A 20,532-nucleotide genomic window follows, 5' to 3' on the forward strand; every position below is an offset into this window, starting at 1 on the left:
ATCAGTCATCACAGTCTGGAGAAAATAACGGGAAAACCCACCCTTGTTTCCGCACGTTTTGCCATGTCGTGACATGTGTTTAAAATAAATCTGTAATTCTCAATATCGAGAATTGATATTGTTTTAATGTTTTTTCAAAAGTAAAGCATTTCATGGAATAATAATTCAAGAGAAGTCTTTCACCACTACCTTCTGTAAACCCTGTAAGTTATTTGTAAATCTGTGAACTTTTAATTTTTTTTTTCTGTCCTGAAAGTGTCCAATGGCTTTAAAAAATGTACAGATTTGAACTGTCGTCAGCTACTGGGCTAGCTCAAGAATTACAAAGTTCATGGGTTTGAATCCCAACTCGAGTAATACAATTGTGGATTTTTGCTCTATAGGACTCGGGAGTATACAGTGCATTACGTGAGGGAAAACACAAGTAATAAATATGATAAATTCCTCAAGGTTTTTTTTTCTGATCATATTTGTTTGATTTATCATCAGGTCAAGTAAGTTCAAGAACACACACTCCAGCGAAGATTGTAAACAAGGAGAGTAGATTCCATAAGAGTGCTGGATTGGATGAGTTGGTCGACCCAGGAAGGGGTAGTCCTGTCCAGGGATTGTCAGAAAGCCCTACATCCTCAGGTAAGCTTGGGGTTGGTGTTTCTGTCTTTGACCCCAGCTCGAATCCCAACTCGGACCAAAGCCTTGCATGTGGATTGGGTTTTCAGTTAGTACCATATTGCATGGGTTTTCACTGATTGGATGAGTTGGTCGACCCAGGAAGGGGTAGTCCTGTCCAGGGATTGTCAGAAAGCCCTACATCCTCAGGTAAGCTTGGGGTTGGTGTTTCTGTCTTTGACCCCAGTTCGAAAACCCAACTCAGACCAAAGCCTTGCATGTGGATTGGGTTTTCAGTCCGTACCATATTGCATGGGTTTTCACTGATTGGATGAGTTGGTCGACCCAGGAAGGGGTAGTCCTGTCCAGGGATTGTCAGAAAGCCCTACATCCTCAGGTAAGCTTGGGGTTGGTGTTTCTGTCTTTGACCCCAGTTCGAAAACCCAACTCAGACCAAAGCCTTGCATGTGGATTGGGTTTTCAGTCCGTACCATATTGCATGGGTTTTCACTGATTGGATGAGTTGGTCGACCCAGGAAGGGGTAGTCCTATCCAGGGATTGTCAGAAAGCCCTACATCCTCAGGTAAGCTTGGGGTTGGTGTTTCTGTCTTTGACCCCAGTTCGAATCCCAACTCAGACCAAAGCCTTGCATGTGGATTGGGTTTTCAGGCCGTACCTTATAGCATGGGTTTTCTCCTGGCCAGAGATTGTCTTGAGTGAAAGCCCTACATCCTCGGGTAAGTTTGGTACACAGGATGACTCAGTGGTTCCTCTCCCTGCCTTTCACCTCCGCGGACTAAAGCCTTGCAATTGGGTTGGGTTTTCAGTCCGTACGTGATTGCATGGGTTTTCACTGATTGGATGAGTTGGTCGACCCAGGAAGGTGCAGTCCTGTCCAAGGTCTGTCAGAAGGCCCTACATCCTCAGGTAAGTTTGGGCTCAGTGGTTTCTTTCCCTGCCTTTCACCTCTGCAGACGCTGGTTCGAATCCCACCTCGGACTAAAGCCTTGCATGTGGATTGGGTTTTCAGTTTGTACCACATTGCATGGGTTTTCACGGATTGGATGAGTTGGTTGACCCAGGAAGGTGCAGTCCTGTCCAGGGATTGTCAGAAAGCCCTACATCCTCAGGTAAGTTTGGGCTCAGTGGTTTCTTTCCCTACCTTTCACTTCGGTTCGAATCCCATCTTTCATTTTTACCCAGTATATTTGTCAATTTCCTTTACTTGTTTTTTTCACAATAACTATGCGTATCTATAGTTTTAATGCATGAAAATATAAAAAAATTTGAATCATCAACAAGGAAAAAATTTATTTTAAATAAATTTTGCGATGACCAAAGAAAAATTCACTACAACTGGATTTGAACCTGTGACCTACATGTAGCTCTGGATTAACATGCCTGCTATTTAGCTATGTGGTCTCCCTATGTTGGCAATATATTTGTTTAGGGGTGCTAGTCAGAAGCCAAACAGACTTTGTTCACTCCAAAACAATTATTTTTAATATGAAGTTGATTTTTAAAAGAAAAACAAAATTCTGATGTATTTGTTTTTTCTGTGTGTCAGGTTTCCACTCCCCTGAGCCGATCTCCACCCTCAATCAAACCAGTACCCTCAACAATTCCACCCTGAATAACCCACGCCTTCCCCCATACCCCCCGCCCGTCACCGTAGTCCCACTCGCCCAGATCAAGCAGCCAGCAATCCTTGCCTCGGTGGGTGCTGTCACGGGGATGACGGGGAACGCGACACGCCCAAGGAGCGCCTGCTCGCAGACCGCCGCCGTAAGCGATTACGTCTGCATCAGTACGTGCTTTGGGAGCTCCAGAGGGCACTTTGTCACCAGCTCAAAGGGGACCAGGGAAAAGAATGGTGAGTTATTAATGACCTGAGGTGTTTTTGATTGTTGTTTTTTTAATGAGAGACCACATAACATCACAAGAGGCCACAGAAGGCCACTTCAAAGTGAGGGATTCACTTAACTGATTTGTGCTGTTGACCCAAATCAACTGTCACTATGGGTTGTTGCCACCTAATCCTGGGGCTGAAACAGGGTTACCCTCTTTAATGTCCATAAGGATGTGTGCATGGGTATCATGCACTATCAGCCTGGCTGGTAGAGCAAAATACTTTTAACAAAGCATTATGGTTAAGTGCCTTGCTCAAGTAAATGATAACTGACTGACACTGATATTGAATAGTTAGACAGTAGGGGGGGATGACTGTGTGCTGTGTAGATGCATTCACCAAAGGATATCATCTTGTCGGCTAGCATAGTTTATCTACCGTTCATAAATACCTCGGACAGTTTCGCTATTCCTATTTTAGTGGAGAGCGCGTCACGTGGGTGTGTATAAACCTCTGTTTATGACCGGTAAAAAGTGTTGAAACATGGGCGTGACACGCGAGCTTGCACCTGTGATTGTAAGAGAGTTTCTTCATTCCTATTGGTCGAGAGCAACGGCTGAAACAGCATTCCCTTATAAGGAGTTGTTAGCCCGAAGGGCAGGGGAGGGCCTTCAGTGTTGTTTTGAAGGAAATCATTGAACAATTATTATAATTTTTGCATTTATTTTACTTTTTGACCGAAAATGTTTTTTTTTTGACCGAAAAGGTATTTATGAATGGGAATTAAAGTGTGTTGAATCGGTTTTCAACTAGTGGTTTAAACCCGCCGAGGCCTGGTTCTTGATAATTTACCTCGACTTTGTCTCGGTAAAATTATCAAGAACCAGGCCTCGTTGGGATTAAACCACTAGTTGAAAACCTCTTCACCACACATTGATTCCCTTATTCAAAGCCACAGTGGTCAGACAGTAGGAGGGATAATAGTACAAAAATACTTTACTTGTTCAACTGAAACTCTTCAAATTCGTTCATGTCAAATTCCAGATGCCACTAAGCAAACGGCAGTTGATTCACTTTTCATCATGGGTTGCCATGGGAACCTAGCAGAAAACATTCTTGAACCCAAGATGGTGCAGTCGGGCGGCAGGAAGACCGAGGAGACCGGGTTGGAGCTTGGGGTCACGGAGCATGCCCAGTGGAACTTACAGAGGTCAGTGTAGCGTAGAAATTGACAAGTGTCAAGCTCCCTTTGAAACTTTGTGTCATGGAATGCATCATACGCCTCTCTTAATATTTATGCATGACGTCATAATTCTTACCCAAAATGAGGCCATGGGCGCACGTCCCCCATCACTTGCAGTGGCTGAGCCCATGGCCTCGTTTTGGGTAAGCATTGTGACGTACCTCATGCATAAATATTAAGAGCAGCATGTATACCCTTCTTGGATGAAGTGACTTATCGCTTCCCTTGATGGAGTACTTCATACACATATGGACTGGCATTGAGGTCACTAGAACACATCTATCCCCCCGAGGGACTTTGTCAAAATCACAAAAATAGGTCCCTCTTCTGGTCACTCACAGGTCAAGTGGTGGATAGACATGCACTAGTGACCGAATTATGCCATTCAATATATGTTTTATAACACACCTGATCAGTCTAAAAAATGAAATAACGGCTTTACGTCCAATCAAAAGGACGATGCAATAGTGGTTAATTTTTCCCTTTAAAGGTCTTGGATATTTCCATCGGTTGTTTTTGTGCTATTACTGATTACTGATTATTATTTTCTTGCATGTAATTTTTTGATCTGTAGGGGTATGAATTGGGCTGAGCACAGACCCCCTCTAGGTGGATTCAATCATCTCTTATTAACCAATGAAGCCCATCATTGTGCAGCTGATAGTTCAGGTGAGACACTCAGTTGATGCATCTATTCATTTGATTATGGGTTTGGTAGTAGTATAGACCTTTCTCATGGTGCAGCCATCTTCACTTTTCCCAATTGATAACAATGTAACCAAACCGAGGCTTGAAGAACAAAATAGTCTGGTTCCTATTTGCATAATGATTAATAGCATTCATTATTGTTATTCAGTACAAGTAACATGACCAAGATGGAGGCAGCATGAAAAAGGTCTATAGGGGCATTTGTTAAATTTATTTTGGAGTCTTAGGGTCATGTCACACGGGGCATTCACATTTCAATGTTCACATACTTTTGGGGGGATCATAAGACATTTTAAAGAAAATTACTCATGTGCTATCTATGTGGTCTCGCAGCATGCACTGCAGTTGGTTGCCTCCAAAGTGCCTGCAAAAGCTGCCTCGTGTGACAAGGCCCTAAGAAATTGGGTCCTTTTGTTGTGGGTCAAATTTTTGTGGAGCTCATCGACAAGTATTTTTTTCTGCTTAGATTTGTGTCAAAATTGAATTAAGGTTTGCTTAAGCAGAAAATATTTATGAGCAATGTTCTGCTAAACAAAAGTAAGCAGGATAAAAGCACAGACTGCACATATGGCACGGAGCTGCTTAAGCACAAAAGTGATTAAGCAGAACAAAATTATGTTAACCAGAATAATTTTCCCAGCAAAAGCACCATGCCATATGTATAATTTGTGACTGGTATCCTGCCTATTTCTGCTTAGCAGAGATTTGGTAGGCATAATTCTCTGCTTAAGCAGCACTATGAAAATAGGCCAAGCCAGATATTACACTAGATACAGTGATAAAGACTACACCAATCTGTTGTAAGCACTGTGTACTCCGAGCTTTCCCTGAGTCTTCCAGAAGAAAAAAAAACACAGGCAAACTGCTTAGGTGGGATATCAAAGTATCTTAAGAAATGAGGGATGTTCTGTATTAATCCATTTTTGAATTTTTATGTTAAATTTGTTTGGGTATTTTTTTTTTTTTAACAGGATATTTGCTCAATTCAGTTCCGAGAAGTGAGTCATCCGACAGTTTACGTTCCGGTCACAGCAGTCCAGACAGTGACTTTGATGAACCATGGTTATCTCAGGTATAGTATTAATAGCATTCTAGAACAGTAGGCCTTTCCACCTCTATGATCATGTAGCAGAGATGCCAAGTTCAGAGGCCAGCTATGCGTGAGATTTTTCGAAGCCTACCCCCCCCCCCAGACAGACCCCTAATGCGTGAGTCTCGCGCCTAATGCGTGAGACTTGGTAGGTCTGATGTAGGGGCAGTGTGAGAGTGAGACTATTGGGAACGCTAGGTTGCAGCAGACTCACCAAGACCTGTTTTCATGATTCTACCAACCTGGGAATTATGAACTTATTGTCGTTGTATTTCACTAAATTTCCTTAAGGGCTGATTTTTGTTAGATATATTTTTGAAGTCATTATAGAGTTGTAGCAGTGGAAAAGCTTAGAGACACCACCCTACACTCTGCTACTAACCCTAACCATACATCACTTTCAGTGTTGGACAGCAGAATAAGCAGGACCCAATTTTATGGCTCTGCTTACTGCCAAATTCTGCCCTTTGTTCAAAAATTCACTGCTAGCCTGTGAAATATGCCTGATGTAAGCGGAATTCCCTGCTTCCATAAGCGCCGATTCTTTGCTCACACTACAAGAAGAGCCAAATGGTGTGTGTATATTTATTCTTTAATTTTTTTTCTCACCAGGTGGAGATGGTGACCCATGCCGGCCCTCATAGACGCCTGTGGATGGGTCCTCAGTTTAAGTTCAAGACAGTACCCCAGCCCAGCAGTACCACTGTACTATCCTCAACCTCCTCTGCCTTACTCTCTGATGGGATGGAGACCAATCGCACAGCGATGGACATGACTCAAGACGACGTCGATCTGAAATCATTAAGGTAAGCCGGAGAGAACAACGTATCAAGTCATAGAAATATATATAAGAACTAGAGGGCGCACGGGTGATGCTGCTTGCACAAACGCGATTGGACCGCAAGGAGACACGCGCGCCATTCTCTACGCGCGTTGAATATGAAGTACACGTTGGAATTTGTGTTGATTGAAGGCTACGTGATGCTATTTTGTCAACTTACAAAATGGCCGCACAAACACTCGCTGTGAGATGCTGTTTTTGTCAACTTAGAAAATGGCGGAATGTGCGCATGCCAAGCCGCGTATATAGGCCAGTGCGCCCTCTAGTTCTTATATATAACTCTTGTTTTTGTTAGGATTCTCCACCATGGGTCCATTTGCGTATTGCACATGTGTATTGCAAACTTCTTAAATCTATGTGTACGTTGATTTTTTTTTTAAATGGACTGCCATCTACCGCACAAAATACTATTTGCAATTAGAGTCTGGTGGTACAGATTTAATAAGTTTAATAACAACCTTGGCCGGATCCTAATAGAACACCAATAGACCTTTATCGCGGTGTGGCCATCTTGATTTTACACCATTTAAACCCATTGTAACCAAACTGAGGCTGGACGAAATAATAGTCTGGTGCCATGTTTGTGCAATGAATGTTAGCATTCATTACTGTAATGGAAACAGGGAACATGACCAAGATGGTGAGAGCGTGATAAAGGTTTATTGCAGGACCCTACAAATGTGATCTGTAAGGTTGTGTGGACAGGGCCCAATTCATGGCTCTGCGTACCGTAAGCACAGAATCGGCGCTTAAGGAAGCAGGGAATTCTGTGCTTACGGCAAGCGTACTTCACGGGTTAGCGGCGAATTTTGGCTTCTGCGCGTGCGTACTCAATGTTACTAGGCATTCTACGCTTACAAGGCTAGCGCAGAAATTCGGCGCTTACAAGTAAGCGGGGAATCGTGATCGTAAGCGCAAAATTCTGCGGTAAGCAGAGCCATGAAATTGTGCCCAGGTGTGTATTGCTTAGTGTATGTTTTCATTTATATGCAATACACAATATGCAATGTGGACACATATTTAGGCCTTACATGCCGCCATGTTATTACAGCAACGGCCTCAGCTGTTTCTTTAGAAGAAGAACACTTGGCAACCGTGTCGTATATTTTTCTCAGAGGAAAATGTCTGTGTTGATATTTACAGTATCCAGCCGCTGAGGTCAGATCCAGTCCCTACACCATATTCATCGGAAGGGTCAATGCGACCTTTAGCCTCTAGCCAAGAAGGGTCATCCATGCCCACATGTATAGAATACGGCTCAGGTATGTACGTTGAGACCAATTAAACTGACTCCGCGGTAGTACAGTTAATTACGATCCTGTAAGCTAAAGTAGTAGTCTTAGCCTATTTTCTATACCATCCGCCCGGGTAATAGTTAAAAAGCAGGACAGTTATTTTAAGAACTGTGAAGTCTACCGAACACTCGAACAATCTACTCCGCGGTAGTAGAATAAGAAACTCTACCTGGCAAGTAGTTACATAGATGGTGTTCCTGCAAACCAAATATATATGTACCAGTTCTTATCAAGCATGATATTCTTTCCACTTTAGTCTGTCTTCCTATGTGTCTGCCCTTGGAGAAGCCTGTAATGTCTGTTAAAGCCTACCACCATGTGTACATTTAGGTCAGCCCTTGTATTCAATAAAATATTCCTACTTTTTTTCAAGGACCAAATATCATCCTTGTCTTAAAATCTGCCATCTTGAAACCAAGGCCCACTGAGCCACCAACTCGGTTTCAGTTTCGTTTGGAACAGCTGCATCACTGTGGTTGAACCAAACATATGGGAGTGGCGTGTCGCGGCCGCGTGGTTAAGAGCACCGGATTCAAAAGAGCTCTGATGTTTCTGATCAGCAGAGTGTGGGTTTGGGTCCCGGTCATGACACCTGTGTCCTTGAGCAAGATACTTTTCCGTAACTGCTTTGTCCTTCGGATTGAATATTTAAGCCTAACAAATTTGTACTAATATTGGTAGTGTGTAAAAGAACCCAGAACACTTATTATGGAAAAGTAGAGGTTAACCCTGAGTTTCTGGTTCACACAGCAAGCACCCTTAATTACTGGTTTCCTCAGGCTTGTGAGCTACATTGATTGAGTTCACTTTGAGGCAATCTTGGTTTCATCATCAGAAATAAAACGCTTCACATATGACCGAAGCTCAAACTTGTTTTTAGTCAGGGTCACCAGAACTCGCCCATGGTGTGGTTGTGGTTGTCTGGTTCCTGTTCTACGCAGTGACAATAAGTGTCCTTGATCTCAATTAACACAAAGGGATCAGACTTTTTGTTACCTTTTGAACTCGATTTGGTTACAGTTGGGTTAAATGAGGTAAAGGTCTGTTAATATAGTGGTGAATGGGCATGACGTCTGTTATCCAACATCTAACTACTCATCATCTAGATGTACCCCAGCTTACAGACTTTTTTTGAAAGCACAGCTTTGAATTCTGCTTAGGCTGTTTCCACATTGACGGCTACAGCTTTAGCTACTACATCCCATACACGATGATCCAAAAAAGGTTTGATGGAAAGGTTCAAATGTGTTCATGTATCTACGATTTAGACATGTGGGTTTACAGTAAAGACCTCATAGATTTTCCTCTGAACGCAAAGCCAGTTTGGTCTGCTATAGACTGTGCAAATCTTGCATGTATTCAAACATTGGGACTTGTTAAACTGAGCAAGTTTGTTTCCTTTACACATTAAAGCAATGTATGTTGGACCATGGTTGACCACCCTACTCTCACATATTTGTTGACTTGGTAAATAAAGGACTTCTCTTTGTTCTCCCACTGTGGACTTTTTTTAAGAGGACGTCCGTAATGGTTTTGTACATGAAATGAAAGTGAGGACGTCCTCGCTGAGTTTAAACACTGTGTTTACCTAACCCTTAGGACATGGTAGTAAGAAAGAAACTCTCAGTAAGCGAGAAGAGTCAGCAGTCAGCTCTATGTCCTTGTCTGTATATATGTGTATGTCATTCCTTCCTTTCCCTCAACTCCTCTAAAGCGTACCGGTCATCCTGCTCTCCCTCTGACCACCAAGAGCAGTTGTCACTTTTCATAAAAATGGCCCAACAACTTGTATTACAGATAAGCCTAAAGAATCAGACATAACAATATGTCCGCCCGAGATGACAGACCCAAAGCCCGAGCCCTCGCCAGAGCCAGACAGGCAAGCGCAGAATAAAGGCAAGCGCAAGAAAAAGAAGAAGGGGAAAGTCTCGGCTAAGGAACGAGACGCAGCAGCAGCGCCGGAAGCCGCGGCGGCGGAAACCTTGAACATCCAAAAGGGGGAGGAATCCCCCGAAGAGAAGAAGGAGAAGCTTGAGATATTAGTGCCTAGAAGGAATCAGGCAAATAGAGGGGTTCATGCTAAAGGTAGGAGGGTTGAGAAACGTGGTAGTCACTCACCGGTGAAAGCTCGTTTGGCTTCTTCTTTTTCTTGTGTTCGTTCAGCTTGTTGGTTTTGTACACATGGAGTATTTTCTCTAAGCAAGACTTGAAGAATAATTTTCTTGCCTGGTTTTTGTTGAGTGCTAACATTGTTACAGTAGCTTAGCTTGCTTTCTTGGTTACTTACTGTTTTGACCGCAAAAGATTTTCTTTAAAGTGTTAAGCGAGTTCGACTAACCGAAGGAACCCTTTTTGTGATTGGAGTATTGGGGAACAAATTGTTAGAATGTTTCTTTGGGTTGTTGGGAATGTTTGGGTGATGGATCTCTGTGGGATTCTTTTTCTGGCCTGGGTTTCATTTTTCCTTACCTGGAAGCAATTTAACTTTCTCGGGAAGACATTTTTCAAACACGCCGAAAAGATCTTGGTGAATAGTTGTTGGACAAAGCCAGCAGTGTGCTTGGTCTGTTAGCAAGTAGCTTTCTAGCTGTAGAACAACAGTTGCAAAACTGTTCAATATGGGTCAATGCGGTGTTAATTCCTTGATTTAAAAACTGGTCATAAAATTTTTACCCTCCTGTGTTCTGACCTTTCAATATCATCGTAATGGTTTGAAGGATAGATGCACTATGCCAGCCTGCAGTTGATATCATGTGGTGAATGACACAGTACAGTCAACCCTCCTAATGTCTGACCATTCAATATCATCATAATGGTTTGAAGGATAGATGCACTGTGCCAGCCTGTAATATGATATCATGTGGTGAATGCATCCTTTCGGTACAGTCAACCCTCCTACTGTATGACCATTCAATATCATCCACACGGTTTTGAAAGATAGATGTACTAAGTCAGCCTGCAATAATAATATCTCGTGCCAATTGCTTCTACATGTATACAATACATAGTCAACCCTCCTACTGTCTGACAATTCAGTATCATCCATATGCTTTTGAAGTATAGATGCATTATGCCAGCCTGCAATATGAAATCATAGTCAGTCCAACTGCAAAATACACAGTTCTGGACACAGTTACTCCACCATACATAGTCCATTCTGTTGAATGGCTTTAGACTGGTTGAATATAACTTACTAGCAAATGTAACAATTAGGGAAAGTTGTTGAAATAAAAGAGGAATTTGTGGTCTGAAATTGAAATCTTGGTTTACTGCCTTCCCTGTAGATTTGAACAACAGTTTTAATGTACTAACTGTTTGGCACAGTTTTTTTTTTTTACAAGAAAATGTGCACTGTTTCTTCTAGTTAATAGTTGAACGATTAATGTACTCATCTCAACATTTTTGATTGAAGAATCAGTTAAAATTCACACTTTTTTTTTCTTCTTTTTTCTGAGGATCAGCAAAGTTGCAGTCAGCCTTAGTGCATGTCAGCCAGAGTTGATTTTAACAAAATATGGAGTTGTTTTGTACTCCCAGTTTGCATTTGTTTTTCAGGAATTGTGATTCTTAAGTACCATCTTGGTTTGACTTCTACCGAAGTCATAGTATTAGTATTTTCAGTATAAATTCTTTTATGAAAAATCGTATATATAAAAAAAAAAACACGCAAATTGTCTTTTAAGAATCTGAAGAAGTTTTCTTACAGACACTACTCAGAAAATGTTAGCGAAACTCTTCACATAATATGGTTAGACCCTCAGTAAACAAAAATGTGACTGGCAAACTATTCTAGGTAATCCATGCTTTAAAAACTGTGTTTTAAGGAAACTAAGGCCGTGTCCGAATTAGCGACTTCGGCTACAGCTACGGCTAGATCAGCGCGTCTGTCAGTGTTGAAGAATAGCAGACGCGCGTGCCCTAGCCGTAGCTGTAGCCGAAGTCGCCAATTCGGACACGGCCTGAATGTGAAAGTTGGTCCCTTTTCAGCCATTTATAAGTCATTGCAGGAAAGTTAATTTCCACATGACCGCTCTGTACGAGACCTGCCGTCGATTTCACAAAACTCTTCGTAACTTAAGATTAATCTTAGGACTTAGGACGAGTCCCAACCCTGCACTGTAGCATGCAGACCTTAAGATTGATCCGAAGTTAGGACGAGTTACTTGTCCTAACTCGAGATAGGATTAATTCTAGCGTGTCGTGAAATCGGCTGCAGGGTAATGACAACTGTGGCCTCCGTGAAATCCCAGACCTGCAATGTACATTTTTATATTAGTTTTTTTTATTTGTTTCTTCTCTGATACTCAGGTGCATTTGACCAGGCAGTCAACCTTCTTGAAGTAAGCTGTGGTAGCTGGCCTGAGAACAGTTTACAACGAGGTACGGAGATGGTGGAGGAGCGATTGAGGCAGACGATTGCTGACGCTATGGCTGAATCGACTCATGGAAGGACACCCACAGCGAGACATAAAGGTTGGTGACTAGAACTCGGCGTAGGCGGGTCGACCATCTTGATCTATAATCTTACAAAAGAAGTCCTCGGCTGTGATACAACACTTAAAGGGGGTCACACACCTGTGTTCACGCACACCTATGTTCTGACACCTGTAGTGTATTGTTCCATTCCTAACCCTAACCCTAACCCTAACCCTAACCCTAACCCTAACCCTAACCCTAACCCTAACCCTAACCCTAACCCTAACCCTAACCCTAACCCTAACCCTAACCCTAACCCTAACCCCAGCCCCAGCCCCAGCCCCAGCCCCAGCCCCAGCCCCAGCCCCAGCCCCAGCCCCAGCCCCAGCCCCAGCCCCAGCCCCAGCCCCAGCCCCAGCCCCAGCCCCAGCCCCAGCCCCAGCCCTAGCCCTAACCCTAACCCTAGCCTTAAACCAACCCTAGCATGTAAATCACAAGAGGGTTTGCCAGAACATGGAGGTGTCGAAATATAGGGGTGTTCTTCTCAGCGCTTAGAAACCCTTAAGTGCTATACAAATGCATGTTATTATTATTGTAGAGCAGTCACCACCTAAAGGTTGATTGACCACCAAAATATTCAGACAGTGACAGTAACGCTTGTTATTAAAATTTCTTTTCTTTTTTCAACCCAAAAATTATTTAAAATGTACCCAGTCGGTTTCCATTGTGGTTTATTACTTAATGTTTATAGCTCAGCTTTTGTAGTATTTACAAAATTCCTGCTGTTGGAAATGTGATAAGCATCGTCTTGGGAAATCATTTCTTTTTTTGAAAATAAAATCTGCTTGTCAGAATTCATTCTGAAATTTAAACTCGTTATTTCAGTTTAAAAGTTGCAAAAAATATGGAAGGAAACAAACTCACAAGTCATACGTCAACACGTTACAATGTTCTAGCACATCTGCAAGACTTCTTTTGTAAGATCCAATCAGAGTAGATCCCCTTCCCCTAATCTCACCCCGACCCCTTATTTCACCACACTCTCTAATCTCATGCCACCCCTAGTATCACCACCCCCCTACTCCTTAACCCCTAATCTCACCCCTTCCTCTAATCTCGCCCACCCTACCTCCTAACCATCTACCTCATCTTTCACCCTCTGGATTCGTCTCTTGTACCTATCTTGCATCACTTGCATCATGTATCTTTCAACCCATTAGTACCAGTGGCGTAGCTAGAGTTCTTGGGGCAACGATGGAGGATGGTGACTTTTACCCACTTGCCTTTGAAAATCTTAGCATCAAAATGTATAATCTTTTAAAACACTGTGGTCGATTTGCAGGGTTAAAGTCGAGAACACAAAGTCCGAGACCGAGCCCTCCACTCTCAGACCAATATCAAAATGTCACGGAGATAACCTCACTCTCAAGACTGAGACCTCAGACAAATCTGTACTGTTAACAATAACAAAAAATCAAAGCCAACTTTCCTTAAAAAAATTGACCCTCGTAAATCTGAGAAATGATTCAGACTTGATTCAATTCTCAGATTCAAATGTGTCTATTGATTTCTAATCAACGGGGGCATTTAAAGGCAGTGGGCACTATTGGTAATTACTCAAAATAATTATCAGCTTAAAACCGCACTTGGTAACGAGTAATGGGGAGAGGTTGACAGTATAAAACATTGTGAGGAACGGCTCCCTATGAAGTGACGTAGTTTTCCAGGAATTTGATTTTCGAGACCTCAAGTTTAGAATTAAAGGTCTCGAAATCAAGCTTCTGAAAGCACACAACTACATGTGTCGGGGGTGTTTTTTCTTTCATAGTTATCTCCAACTCCAAGGACCAATCGAGCTCAAATTTTCACAGGTTTGTTATTTTATGCATATGTTGAGATACACCAAGCGAGAAGACTGGTCTTTGACAATTACCAATAGTGTCCAGTGTCTTTAAAGTAATTTCACAAGATGCTTACTGCTGTTACCATCTTTATAACAAGTAAGCTTTAGTAGGACAGAAATTACAAAATATTTTTAAAGGCAGTGGACACTACTGGTAATTGTCAAAGACTAGCCTTCACAGTTGGTGTATCTCAACATATGCATAAAATAACTTACCTGTGAAAATTTTAGCTCAATCGGTCATCAGAGTTGCGAGATAATAATGAATGAAAAAAAACACCCTTGTTACACGAAGTTGTGTGCATTTAGATGGTTGATTTCGAGACCTCAATGTCTAAATCTGAGGTCAAATTCGTGAAAAATTACTTCTTTCTCGAAAACTATGGCACTTCAGAGGGAGCCGTTGCTCACAATGTTTTATACCATCAACCTCTCACCAAGAAAGGTTTTATGCCAATAATTAATTTGAGTAATTACCAGTAGTGTTCACTGCCTTTAAAGCCATTCACAGATTTACAAATAACTTACAGGGTTTACAGAAGGAAGTGGTGAAATACTTCTCTTGAAATATTATTCCATGAAATGCTTTACTTTTTGAGAAAACAGTAAAACAATATTTTAAACATATGTCATGACACGGCGAAATGCGCGGATACAAGGGTGGGTTTTCCCGTTATTTTCTCCCGACTCCGATGACCGATTAAGCCCAAATTTTCACAGGTTTGTTATTTGATATAGAAGTTGTGATACACGAAGTGTGGGCCTTGGACAATACTGTTTACCGAAAGGGTCCAATGGCTTTAAGGGTCATTACCACAGTATGACCCTACCTTTCTAGCAGCAACTGGGGCACATTTCACCGCCTTGCCTACCCCCTCTAGGTACGCCACTGTCTAGTACCCATGTTATGATTCCTATGGTCTCTTGGCTTTACTCTCCTTTTCTTACCTAGTTTCAATCACTGATTCTACTACGCCCAAATCACCCACTCACTCTGTACAGTGGAGTGCTTTGGAATAACGCCATCCATCCTCTCCTCATCAAGACTTCACTTTCAAGGTAATCACCAACGAAAAGAAAGAAAAAAATTACAAATTAAAAATATATATCTTTTTGAGTTCACTGTGTAAGCAGGCTTTGGTTTTGGACAAAAGGTTGTTTACAAGTTTTATTCGAGATCAAGGCCAAATTTCATGGTTCTGCTAACCCTTGAATTCTGGGCTTACAATCTACGTCCGCTTTCTGTGCAAGTGCCCTATTTCCGCACTAGCTTTGTAAGGGGAAAATGCCTAGTAACGTGGAGTTTGCATGCGCAAACTTCCCTGTTAACCGGGGAAGTATGCCTGAAGTAAGTGCAGAATTGCCTGCTTTCGTAAGTGCAGATTATTAGCATAGGGTTAGAAGAGCCATGAAATTGGGCGCAGGTTTCTTTCCCTGCCTTTCAGCTCTGTGGACCCTGCCGTCGATTTCACAAAACTCTTCCTAACTTAAGACTAATCTTGGGACTTAAGATGAGTCCCAACCCTGCACTGTAGCATGCAGACCTTAAGATAAATCCTAACGATAGGACGAGTTACTCGTCCTAACTCGAGATAAGACGAGTCCTAACTCTTTGTGAAATCGACCCCTGGTTCGCATCCCACCTCAGATCGGAGCCTTGCATGTATTTGGGGTTTTCAGTCCCTACCTGATTAAGTGGTTTTTCATCCAACATTGAGTTTTTTTTCTAAAACTGATTGTTTTTTCCTTGTTTCCTATGCATCCTGTTATTTGCGCTTATTGTGCTGCTGGATGTGTAATCAATAAATAAAATAGAGCAAAAATGCAGATTCTTGTTTTGACTTCGCCATCACGTTGTGGTCAATGCACCATCCCTTTTAAATCATCAGCGACAACTTTATAATAATTAAATCAATCTTTTTTCCACATTCATTTCTCAATCATTTCTTCAGATACTAACATTCACTAAATCAACTCTTAACATTTGATTCCAGTTTCTTTTAGTTTTAGCTTACCGTAATATTAGCTTACTCTAATGTATCCTAAATTGGCTGCTACAGCCACAGTTAGGACTGTTGCTAAGAAAGGATTAACCTTCCACAACCTTGACCTACATTTTGTTACACAAAGCTCTTCGTACCGTGACCTGGGCCCAATTTCATAGAGCTGCTAAGCACAAAAAAATTGCTTAAGCATGAAATTTCTTTCTTTATAAAAATAGCATTACCAACAAAATTTCCATTTGTTGCATATTTCTTATAATTGGTATTCAGCTGTTGTTTGCTTGTCCTGAAAATCACATGGAAATTTGGTTGGTAATCCTGTCTTTATCAAGGAAGAAATTTCATGCTAAGCAAATTTTTGTGCTTAGCAGCTCTATGAAATTGGGCCCTGGTTAGAATTTGCTCCCTATCAGGGTCTCGCTAAAGGACCTGCTATTGTACTTCAATGCATTTTCCTGTTAGATTTTCCTGTTAGATTTTCCTGTTAGATTTAAATAATGTCCGGTACAATGACTTGCTTATTGGTCAAATCTATTTGTCAGGAGCCATTTTATTGCTGAAGTCCTTTGTTACTGGAATAACATACTTTGTGTGCCTGAAATAAAAGGTGTAGAGCCTTTAGCCCGGTTCATTCTTCCTGCGAATGCGATACAAATTTTGACTTCACAAATTTGCAACACTTACTGAGAGATTTGCTGTGAAAACAGGGCTGTGATGTCAAAATTGGTAACGCATTCGCATTCGCAGGAAGTGTTAACTGGGCTTCACACCCTTCGTCCAGGCACGCAATGATTTGTAATGCTCAATCTAGTCAGATTTTGTTTTAACCGTATTGATGCATTGCAAACCTCGATTCTATTCCATCTAAAACCTTGTTATCTTTACTCCCCACCCTCCATCCTCCCCCTTCCAAACCTCATCAGCAGATGACCAGGATCTACTCTTAGACAATCCAGACCAGCTTAGTTCCAGTGCCGGGTCGGCAGACAGCGCTATCCATTCCTACGAGGCACGGGGATCTCCTGCACGCAGCATGGATCACATCCTTGTGTTTCCTCCGGCCAGTGGTTCGCCAGACTCGAGCTAAAGTCACCCACTCTCCCACTTCCAATGAGTGAGCAAAACGTTTTACTTCACTAAAAATAAATACTAAGATTTCAGTAACGACTGAGGGTAGACCTTTTATCATGGTGCGGCCATCCTGATTTTCTCTCATTTAAATCAATGTAACCAAAGCGAGCCTGGTTCCTGATTTGTACAATGAATACCAAGCATCCATTCCTAATATTGGATACAGGGAACATGACCAAGATGGTGGTAGCATAGTGAAGGTCTTTACCATTCAGTTTGGTCAGTTATGTGTTGTGAGAAAATTGTCACACTAACAAATGATTCACAAGATTAGAGTCCAAATTTCCTCACTTAAAGCAGACCACTTTATTTGTGTTGCAATTTTCTCAATGCTGCATACAGGGCTCAAATTCACAAAAGGCTAAGATTGATCTAAAGATATTTATGAATCTTGATGTTGGACTTTTTGGGACACTAGGTGGCAGCAGACTTACCAGGTAAATAAATTTTTCTTGGAAATGTGAGCTAGCTCAGAACTATGTAAACAATGGAAATTTACCTGGTAATTGTGCTGCCACCTAGCGGTTTCATAATACAAAATCACTACTGCAATATTGTTTACTCATCTTAAGATGAATCTTAGTGTGTGAAGACATCAATGGGAGACTTTGGAACAGAGGTGGCAGCAGACCTACTAGGTAAATTTCCATTGTTAACGTAGCTCTGAGCTTGCGCAAATTACCGAGAACAATGGAATTAACCTGGTAAGTCTGCTGCCACCAAGCGTCCCAAAAGTCTCCTATTGAGTTCCATATCTAAAATATTAAAAACAGTATACTGTCTCAGTTGTTATCCCATCTTCTCATCAATTGGACATTTCTGAACTCTTGGTGGCAGCAGGCCCCCCACACTTCGGATGGCATTCTTAAGAATACTTATTTATCTTAACCAGTTACAGCAGAGTTATATACGTATTTATTTCAGCCAGTTTATTTTTCAAAACATATCTGTAATACGATCTTAAAGGGGCATTGTCTGTGTGCTTTAAAAACATCTCTGTCAAATTTGCATTTAATTTGTCATTCTGGGGGAATATTTTTGTACTTTCAGTCAAATAGGTTGTTTTGTTGTAACTTGGAAGTACATTTTTTGTCTGATTTACCTTTAATATTTTCTTGAAAGAGGTAAATATACCGTAACAGGGATGCAACACTGATCCTCATGTTATGACCTTTAAATTACCTTTTTGAAATGTTGTAGAGAGTTTGTAACGCCTCTAAAATAAAACTCCTTTAGACCATAAGGAAAATGTTATCCACTTATCAGGATTTGTCAGACTCTTACAATCACACCCGCGTATTTTTTCAGTCCTGCGTTGTCTCTGCAAGGGGAGTTTGTATTTTTAGTTTTCTTAATTAGTTTTGTCGTGGCATGTCATCTCATGGGAAGCGACAAGGGAGAATGCACTTTTGATTCTTGTTCATTAAGAGCTAAGTCTGACTGATGTGGCGTGTAACCTAAAGGGAAAGGTTGGTTTACAGTGTGTGCTTTTTGATTCACTTCAATGGTTCTTTAGTCGTGTGGAGAGTTCTTCTTTGGGAAAAAGCTTCAGTAATTGTGATTGGAAAGGAATCGGGAGGCTAGTTCTGAAGATGTGTGTGGTTGCGATGATTACAGACTACAAGTCTTGGGAGTAATTGGAACGTTAGGGAAACATGAAAGTGCGCAGTTATGTTTGTTTGTTAAGATGATTTTCCCGTCAATGTAACTCGGCAAACTCCCACAAAGGAATGTAAACACCAACAAGCTGGCAACATCCAATATCTGCCATAGAAACATTGGTTTAACATCTAGGGTTAGGAATTGCACAAATCAAGACATTTTGATTCAGTAACTAAACAACAATACTTATTCTAGTCTTTGTGAGTTAAGCTTGGTTGGATGCGAACCCCAAATCTTTGTTTGTGCCAGTGTTTTAAGGATTGGAACATTGGGCCATATTAACTCTACCGCTTCTAGTATCTTGGGTTGTATCTGTGTGGAGGCATTTAATGCATTGGTTATGACCTTAAGAATGACCTTTGCGAAAGGTCAGTTTGTGACGTAAAGCTTGGGGTGTCAGCTTTGTGCTTCTTTATGCCTGGACTGCAGTCATTTTCTTTTTGCAACTTCGTAAAAAAACTATTGGTAATTGTCAAAGACCAGTTTTCTCACTTGGTGTATCTCAACATATGCATAAAATAACAAACCTGTGAAAATTCAAGCTCAATCGGTCATCAAAGTTGCGAGATAATAATGAAAGAAACAACACCCTTGTCACACGAAGATGTGTGCTTTCATGTACTTGATTTCGTGACCTCAGATCCTAAATTTGAGGTCTCGAAATCAAATTTGTGGAAAATTGCTTCTTTCTCAAAAACTACATCAATTCAGAGGGAGCAATTTCTCACAATGTTTTGCGTACTATCAACCTCTCCCTATTACTCGTTACCAAGTAAGGTTTTATGCTAATAATTATTTTGAGTCATTACCAATAGTGTCTACTGCCTTTAAGTAAGAAATGAACTTGCTAGATTAAAAATGATTTTGAAATCTTTTGTTTTAGATATGAAAACCTCTGGTGTTATGTTCTCAAGACAAACTAATGAACAGTAGCTTCCCTTCATATTGCTTGAATTCTTAAAATTATAAATTCAGTTGAGTGACCAACTCCGGAATTAAATTTTCCAGCCACACAATTAAGTGTTTATTGAAGCAGATAAAATGCAAGACAAAACTACTAATTACGTTAATTTAAATGTTATCTTGGAGCAATGTGTTACAAGGAAAGGTTAAATGGTGAGTAACCTCTACCCAAATTATTTTTGCTTTTGTTGAATTTCTTTGAGGGTATTGATTGGTTATTGTTTTTTGCTTTTGTTTAGGTTTATTTAAGAAATGTTGACATTTTGAATGGTGCTTTTAAATTATTCCAAGTAATTTCTCTGTGCTGTTGTAATCATTTTTTGTTTGTTTCAATTTAAGGTAGTATTGTTTTTTGTTTTTTTTAAAGATACTGTAGAATTAGACTAAGATAAAATCTAAATAAAAAAAAATAGTAATTTGAATTTAAACGTGACTTGACGCAGAACTAAATAAATAAATTATAATTAATACTTTATAATAGTGTTAAGCCAGAGATAATAGTGTAAGGGAATAACATTTCCCCCCCCCCCTTTTTCACGATGATTAATTCTTAGTTTTTACTCTGTAGTTGTTTTTTTCTGAACATCTATTTTTAAAAAATACACAAAAACACTAAATTATTTTAATTCACTGGTCAAGTTGTAGACAAAAATTTTGTAAAATAAATTTGTCTGGAATTTTCTGCACATACAGGCATATTTCAATTGAGGCAACTAAACTAAAGAAACAGTTGAATTGCGTGAATTCAAGCGCTCTTTCGACAACTCTGACGGAATTTCTCCGGAGGATTGGATAAGAAAAAATAAGATAAGAACTTT

The 20,532-nt window shown here is 40.8% G+C and overlaps 1 protein-coding gene across 1 annotated transcript in view; it reads left to right on the top strand.

The window, feature by feature from the left end:
- The window catches only part of LOC117289936 (breast carcinoma-amplified sequence 3-like), a 38,281-nt gene extending 19,034 nt beyond the window's left edge, over nucleotides 1-19,247 (top strand). The window contains exons 11-19 of the mRNA XM_033771139.1: nucleotides 490-633; nucleotides 2,178-2,483; nucleotides 3,504-3,669; nucleotides 4,277-4,371; nucleotides 5,382-5,482; nucleotides 6,113-6,306; nucleotides 7,485-7,603; nucleotides 11,945-12,109; nucleotides 16,882-19,247. Of these exons, the coding sequence (XP_033627030.1) occupies nucleotides 490-633; nucleotides 2,178-2,483; nucleotides 3,504-3,669; nucleotides 4,277-4,371; nucleotides 5,382-5,482; nucleotides 6,113-6,306; nucleotides 7,485-7,603; nucleotides 11,945-12,109; nucleotides 16,882-17,045 (1,454 nt within the window). The 3' untranslated portion in view covers nucleotides 17,046-19,247. The remainder of the gene's footprint in view (nucleotides 1-489; nucleotides 634-2,177; nucleotides 2,484-3,503; nucleotides 3,670-4,276; nucleotides 4,372-5,381; nucleotides 5,483-6,112; nucleotides 6,307-7,484; nucleotides 7,604-11,944; nucleotides 12,110-16,881) is intronic.
- The last annotated feature ends 1,285 nt before the right edge of the window (nucleotides 19,248-20,532 follow it).

This window comes from Asterias rubens, chromosome 5, assembly GCF_902459465.1.
Source record: "Asterias rubens chromosome 5, eAstRub1.3, whole genome shotgun sequence".
NCBI lineage: Eukaryota > Metazoa > Echinodermata > Asteroidea > Forcipulatida > Asteriidae > Asterias > Asterias rubens.